Source organism: Alternaria triticimaculans (genome assembly GCF_023758025.1).
Source record: "Alternaria triticimaculans strain BMP 0046 chromosome Unknown scaffold_17, whole genome shotgun sequence".
Classification (NCBI taxonomy): domain Eukaryota; kingdom Fungi; phylum Ascomycota; class Dothideomycetes; order Pleosporales; family Pleosporaceae; genus Alternaria; species Alternaria triticimaculans.
In genome coordinates this window covers 510028-518135 of record NW_026055974.1, presented here as the reverse complement: position 1 = coordinate 518135, position 8108 = coordinate 510028, and the positions used below count along the sequence as shown (strand labels likewise).

The 8108-nt window shown below is 53.6% G+C and overlaps 1 protein-coding gene across 1 annotated transcript; it reads left to right on the top strand.

Moving 5' to 3' along the window:
- Positions 1–4883: 4883 nt before the first annotated feature.
- On the top strand, positions 4884–7810 carry J4E78_008947 (uncharacterized protein; the record flags this gene model as incomplete). The annotated part of the gene is made up of 2 exons (XM_049369545.1): positions 4884–5028; positions 5082–7810. The coding sequence occupies 2 exons, from the start codon at positions 4884–4886 to the stop codon at positions 7808–7810; spliced, it is 2874 nt and encodes a 957-aa protein (XP_049218869.1).
- Between the last annotated feature and the right edge of the window lie 298 nt (positions 7811–8108).

Genomic DNA, 8108 nt, shown 5'->3' with positions numbered 1-8108 from the left:
GCAGTTCTTGCACGCCGTAATGCGTGTGTGGTCTTCTTGAGATGCTCCGTCGCCGGCGTTCGGGGTGCCGCAGGTGCAGCAGTACCAACCCATCGCGGGATCGAGGCTGGTGCTGGGCGTGTGAGTGGTATATGCTGGGATCAGCTATGCAGGTAAGCGACACGCAGTACGCTGCTGTCTTAGTGGATGCTCAGTAGACGAGTTAGTTCCGTGAGTTGGCGTATAAGAAGATATAGAAAGAGGAAGCAGTACAACGACGACGACGGCTTTATGAGAGCAGAAGCATCGCGCGCATTCACATTGCGGATTGCAAAGTCAATTGGCTTGTTACTCTGGAAGCTGCTGCTAATGTCGGCGACGAGCCATGCGCATCCATGGGGAACGTGGTGGTGATATACATCTGACGGCCATTGAAGGAATGCTCATAGCACGATGTCTCAATCGTAAACCCAAGATTGATCTCATTATAATTCGTCAACACTTCAAATCTGACCTCCACTAAGGACGTCAGTCATCCAGCTTCTCGAGACGTCTTCGCCAGCCACGTGACTGAATACATCACCGCCCTGCTCATTCTCATTGCACGACACATCCGGATACCAACTCCTTGATCTTCTTGTTCCTTTCCTTTTTCCGCTCTTCCCTCTCGTTCAGTATTCTCCTCTCCGCGCGCAGGGGCTCTTGTGCTTTGTCCATTCGCTCTGCCTCTTCTCGAACCGCCCCGGCCCTTTTCTGGCCTACTTTTCCCCATGCGCCTATCGATTGCGTCGAAGTGTAATTCGCGTCGGCTGTCTTGGAGGGAGGAGCAAACGTATTGTGTTGCGGGTGTTCGCCTTCTCGGCATGAGAGGTTAATGTGGATGTCTTCGTTGATGCAAGTGCACTCACTCATTTTGTTTCACGCCCGGATATCCGATCTTGTGGCAGAGACCCGGTTCACAATGTTGATAACGCCTGTAGGCTCACGTAGCGACTTTCGAGCGAACAGTATAATCGCCAACGAGGGGGTATGCCGACAAGTACTCGCAATAGAATCTTGGGTTCGTAGGACTACCGTTAAATGGTACACTGTACGGATGTTACAGCAACAGTTCTCTTAAATACTCAAGAATACCGTTGACCAGTCACTGTTGGCTGTCGACACCATCATGATGTATACACAATACGAGTCACCACCTCACAATGAGTCCAATCCTCCTAAGTCTCCCACGCTCGAGTGGTGCATTGCAAACTACGCATGTCTTTCGCCCAGTGCGTGATGCTCATAATAATCAGATACAGACTCATTGCATATGCTTTTCCAACGCCTTCTCGGCCAAATTTGTTGCAGACTGTGGGTACGCTTGCAACCTGTGTTTGACGAACGCTCTCAAACCGACTTCCCAGATGACGAACACACACCAACAGTCACTGAGTTTCGGACTCTCTTATACTTGAGTATGACGTGTTTAGACCCAGTCACTGTCAATACTCACGACCTCGATGAGTAATGAGTGCATCGTCATCCGCGCACGAGCCAAAGGCTCGCCGCATATAAGTTGCGGGGTGCCTCACAAGAGCTCTTCGATCTCACGGCCAGCCCTTCGTCTTCTGGGTATTATCTCCGCATCGCAAAGTCAACAAACACGTTCTCATAAAATACTGCAAGCTTTCTTCACAATCATGCATATGTATATTCCTCACTGACTTGTAGTTTACCGCCCTTGATGCTACTACCGTCCTAAGTCCACAGTCTCAACTTCCCTGTCTGCATTCTAACCAGTTCTTCTACCATGATCCTCTTCCTACTCCTCTCTTCATGCATTCATGCAGACCTTTCGCTTGCTATCCTACTTCTTCTTGAAGAGACCCTTCACCTTGTTCACTGCACCTTTAGGACGAGGAGGGGCAACAGTTGGTGCATGTGGCCCGCAACCGGCACAGCGCTGGTGAAAGCACGGCTCTTGTAGCACGAATGTCAACGCGGGGCATACGGCTGTCGTCAATGGAATGGGGTGTTTCCCACATTTGCAACAGTTCCACCATGTCGTCATACTTGGAGAGGCTGATACGGTGGGTGAGGACGGGAGGTCGTATATGAAGTGTGGAAGATAGATAGGTCCGAGTCTGTGGGTTCTTAGTTTCACGTTCAACGTGTTAGAGTGGTCGATAATGAAGTACTCTCGCGTAGTATTGTTCGTAGTGCTGTGCAGGGGGAGTGCGTATTTGTTGGAGAGAGTTGCAGCTCCCGAAGACTCGGTAGTTCGTCGCCGATTATTGAAGGATGTCGATCAACGACGTTGGGAGGTCGGAATAGGCGTGTATGTGTATGTGGGTATTTGTTGTGATGGTGCAGGCTGTTAAACAAGATCTTGTAGATCTGGAGATGATGTGACTATGTGTTGGCGATAAATCTAGGAGAATAGATATCGACGCATAACCTTATATAACCTCATGGCAGTGGCAGATTCACATCGTGTTGCTTCACGGACACATCGCCATCAAGCATCAAGTATCAAGCATGACAACTGTGACTCAAGCCGTGTTGTGACTGCGATGCAAACCTGGAAGTGCATAAGGAATGCGCAAACCAATATCCTCATAGAAAAATCGCATTGCCGTGTAAATTACATGATCTTCCATCACCGTTGTGAAGGCGTTCGCAGTCTCGGGTGGTAGTGTTCGCGCATTGTTATGAAGACGCTGCGGAGGTCGCAATCGCCCTTTCGATACTCACATGCACATGTCGCCGCGAGAGACTTATCTTCAAGTCACGCGTTTGCCCTCTTTTGTAAGCCATCTCTTCCCGTTTGTTATTCTATCCCCCGTCTGATTGAGCCCTGCCGGGCAATCCGACCATTGCACATCAACGCCTGAGTAATCATTCACATCCAGGAGGTAAGTGTTCAATACGGGAGCTATCACACTTGGCAAGCAGCGCCTCGTAGGGTCTCCAGTGATGATCGACTGTTTTGGTATTGTGGTTGATGGAGGTTCCTGCCTTCTGCCGCGATCGAGGTATGAAGTGGTAGAAGTTCCTGAAAACTAACAACCCGATCCGGCCGCTACCCTGGAAGTCAGGGATGCAAGTGAACTCTGCGTCTTCTTCCTCTGTCGATATGATGTGTTCTAGCGAAACTAACGGCAGTGTCCAGTCGCGCTCGAAGATTGGCAGAATGAATCGTAATAGAAGTCGAGTCGGGACCTGGCGCACCAGCTTGGCAAACTCTTGATCATCTCGGACCTCATCTCCACGAATGGTATAGCTGCGCAGGGTAGGGCATAGTTCGGGAAAGCAGACTCCTTGAGTAAATAATGTAGTCAGATCCTCGTCGCAAATTCTGTCGAGCACAATGCACAGGCTCGTCAAATGCGATGCCCGAATGCGGAAGTCGGAAACTTTTCGGGTCCTCAGTGCAAGTGTTAGATGACGAAGGTTGTCGTAGCTCAAAGGAATGAGGCTTTCAGGGATGTCGCCAGTGTGTTTGAAATTGTGTTGGTGTTCACTGGACAGGAGGTACATAGATTCGAGTCTTTCTGCCAAGTGTGTATCTCTGAGGACGGTTTGAATGATCTGTATAGCTCATCAACACATGTAAAGGACCCCCAAGCAGATGATGGAGGTAAAATGCAGGCAAGTATTCAAAAATGACCATTGGACGGTTGAGGAGTCGGACTTACGTGCATAGGGTCAACAGCCTCGCTGTAAACCGTGCCGACCCACGCCTTTTCACCTGCATCATTAAATGTAAGGCTGAGGCTTGCGATGACACAAACCAGATGGCGGATCTTGGGGGCCAGGCGAATGATTGCGACCAGTGTTTCCGAGCGGGTATCTCGAAGCCATGCGCAATGCGCATGAAATTCGTCTCTTCGAGAATCGGCGATGACACTCAAGTGATGCGTGTAGCCTTCTTCCGTGAAGAGATGGTAAGGTGAAAGAGTTAGATATGTGAGCCTAGTCGAGATTTCAGGTAACTCGAGAAGGGCAGCTAGGTTCCGCAATGTCCCTTCTTGGCACTTTGTTGGGAGATCTTCCAGGATCCAAACGAAGGTCTGCCACGCCGCCGTACGTAGACGTCGACAGGTCAACCGAATGTTGTAGATGTCGGGCCTCTCTGTTTCGTTCCAGTAGTCAGGGTCGAGACAAGCGAGATTTTTATGGCGTTGGCGAGGTACGAGGTATGCGAAGATTTGCTCATGGATTTCCAACGGCAGGGTTTCGAGGCTCGTCATGCCGAGGGAGAGCTACTTCGGTGTTGGCTACCGGGTTGAGGCGATCAGACTACACAGAACTTTGTGAGTGACAAGGAAGATGATGGCTCGATGTGAGAGGAGTGTCAGAGTCAGCTCCAAGCTGTGGACGTTGCAGTGCCCTAGGTATGGCGTGCAGATGCAATGCCGGTGTGCGGCACAGCCCTGCTGGCAGAGTCATCATGCCAAGAGGTGGCATGTAGCTTCGCGACTGAACTCGATCGGATCTCGCAAGAAGCGCTTTCTCGGATGCTCTAGCATTGACGCGAGCTCTAGGTGGACAACGTCGAGTGGAAGCGCTGGAGGTCATGGTGAGGTGGTAGTCACGTGGATGATGATGAAACAGGGTTAGACATACGGGGAGGCAGCTGCGCATCAGCTCGGATCAGCAAACATCACGTCGGCCATCCTCACGCGTCGAGACATCTCCAATAGGACGCCCAGCCTCGCTCGAGTCGCCCCTTCCTCGCGCACCCTCGCACTCCCTCGCGCACTGCCAGAAGCACCGCGGGCATCGCGCGCACCTTTGCGCCTGCCCTCTCTCCGCCGTCTGCACGCCGCGCCGCTGCCGGTCGTGGTTCCCCAGGCCGAAAGCCCGTCCCACCGCCGCCCCACCGCGAGTCGACGAACTGCAGCGCCGTCACCACCATCATGTCCGGCCCAGTCGCAGTTGCCCGCCCAGCGCAACCTCCTCGCCTGCGCCGCGAGTCTCAGCGCCCGGGAGTTGCGCGCACTGCCACGCGCCAGTCCAACATGGAGGACGAGGGCGCGAAGCACGACGAGGCCAGGAAATATGGTATATTCACTCTTCGCTACCGCTTTCGGCACACGCGCTAACATATCTCGCAGTCTACACGCAGCAAGACATCCTGGCCAAGCACAAGGGCAAGCCGCCGTCGCTCCGTGTATACCTGCACCCCAAGCACTTCCGCCTGAACGACTCCCAGGAGACGCTGTCCTACCAGTCGCCTATGCGCGAGCTGCTGCAGGCCATCCGCAACAAGGAGGTGCCGCACAACATGGTCGAGGAGCTCTACGAGTTCAACACGCCTTGGTACGACGACTGCCTCATCGTTGAGCTTCACGACTACCGCTCGGCCGGCGTCAAGCCCAAGGATGACACCAACAGCACTGGCGAGGCCGGCACGAGCGCCTTCTCTATTCATAATTACAACAACTTTATCACACCCTCTCCATTCGCACCCTTTCCAGCCAAACAGGCCGATGCGAAGGCCGCCCAGGCCAACGCGCAGAGCAAAGACGGAGAAACCAAAGAAGACAAGGAGAACATGCCCGCTCCTGGTCAGAACGGGGCTCTGACCAAGCAGCCAGGCATCGCTAAAGTCGGCACAGTGGTACTGTTTCCAACGCAGCAGTCGCGATTGGCCGACATGCAGCTACTGGCCACCACGCCGGTACCAGACATGGCTACCCTCAAAAGAATGCAAGCCCAGGGCAGAGCTGGAGGCATGCCGCCGACTCCCATGACGGCAGTACCCTCCACGCCCACCTTTGCGAACGGCCCAAGCCCGAAACGCCAAAAAATGGTCCTCGATGATAGCAACGTACACGAGTTCGAGGCCGAGTTACTGAGGGCCACCTGCCCACCCCTCTATTTGGAGCCCACTAAGAGCTTCGGTGAATCGCTCGCACTTATGGATGCCATCACACATCCGAACAACAAGAACCCCGCCCCTCCACGCAAGACTCGCAAGAGGACCACCGCCGAGCTGGCTGCAGACGAGGCAGAGGCTCAGGGTCTACAGCGCTATATGTTGGCGGGCGACGAGTACCAGAGCAATATGACGGCCACAGCCGCCGGCAACGACGACAACGCTGTGCGCGCCGCTGCCAACTCCCAGACATTTGCCCGCTTCAAGACCATTGCTAACATCCGCGCAAACCATGAGGAAGCCGACCGGAGGAAGAAAGAGGAAGACGCTCGAATTGCTCAAGCTAAACGCCAAGCGCAGATGGAGGCTGAGATCCAGCGGAAGAGAGAGATCGAGAGCAGACAGCAGGCCGAACTCGCGGAGCGTCAACAGCAACAGGCTCTTCGCCAGCAAGCACATCAAGCACATCAAGCACAACTGCAGCAGAACCAGCAGCAGAATGAAGCCTTGCGAGCCGCAGCCGCAGCACAGCACCAGATGTCGAACGCGGCAGCCATACAGGCTACTCAGACACCTCAGTCGGCTACACAATCTCAGTTTTCGCCCACCATACGCCAGCAAACACCGATGGCCGCCGCTGCAGCCTCGCCATCACTTGGTGGGCAGGCTGCGCATCAACTTGGTGGCACCCCGATGGTACCTACCGCTTCGAACCAGGCCATCAACAGTCCTGCTCGCCCACCATCTGCCGTCTCTAATCACCAGAACATGATGCGCTCCGTCAGTCAGCAGCAGAACTTGAGTCGCACAGGCACACCGCACATCGTACAAGGAACGCCTGTAATGAATGCCTCCATGCCGAATCGCAACATGACGCCGACCCCGAGTCGCATGGGCCAGGGCAGCCCATCTATGGCCATGCAAGGGCAAACGCCAATGATGATGCAGACACCTCAGCCAGGTCACAACATGACGCCTGAACAGGCTCAGCAGATGCAACAACAGCGTCTGCAGCAGCAACTTCGCATGCAGCAAATGCAGCAAACAGGATCGCCAGGTAACCAGCAGCAACAATTCCAACAGCTGGCATTCCAAAAGGCTACGCAGCAAATCCAGACTCAGGGAGTTCCGCAAGGCCAGAATCCGCAGGCATACCGCAACCAGCTCGCGCAGCACTATTTCCGCCAATTGACCCAAAATCAGCAGCAAAGTCAACAGCAAATGGCTATGCAGAATATGTCACCTGGAGCAGGCATGCAGCAGAATGGCATGCCCAATAATCAAGGGACCATGACTTTTGCTAACCTGAATCTCCAGCAGATGCGCGCGCGCTATCAGCAGCACAAGCAAACGGTCATGCAGAACTACGGCCAGAACATTCCTCCCCAGGTCATGCAACAAATCCACCAGATGGAAATGCAAATCAAGCAGCGAGAGCAGCGTGAACAACAGATGCAGATGGCACATATGCAGAACAACATGGGCGGCCAGATGAACGGCGGCCAAATGAACGGCATGCAGAACGGCAACACCCCCAACCCCATGCAAATGCAACAGTACCAGCAGATGCTCCAACAACAACGTGCAAACGCCGCAAACAATTCTCGACTCCTACAAATGCGACAACAAGCCATGGCAAGCGGTGGCCAATTGCCTCAGGGCATGATGGGCAACATGAATACCATGAACAGCATGCAAGGTGGCGGCATGCAGGGCATGAACATGGGTAACATGGGCAACATGGGTCAGGGTATGAACATGGCGCAAATGAACCAGATGAATGGAGGCATGGGCGGCATGCAGGGCGGACAGATGAACGGCGGTATGCAGGGTATGCAAGGAATGCAGCCCATGAACCAACAGCAGATGACCCAGATGATGATGATGCGTCAAGCTCAGCAACAAGCCCAACAGTTGGGACGGCAGGGTGGACAGCAAGGTGGGGATATGGGATGGACCGGGTAGTGCCTTTGCCAGTCTCCCCACCTCTCCGCTCTGAGCTTGCACGCACAATCCCGTCTCCTTTCTCTACATGGCTGCACGCATCATCACGGACTTTTGGACTATCAAGCTGTGGATTAACAAGGTGTTTTGGGCGCTGGGAAAAGTGTTTGGTGTGCATTCTTTCTAAAGATACCCCCGGTGTTGGGTTGGTTATTTTATCTTTATTACTACTTACGATAATCATGGAAACGGCATGTTTGGGGTGCATTCGGGATGGCGGATTGGCATAATTGGGTGGGTCTTTGGACTTGTCGTTATT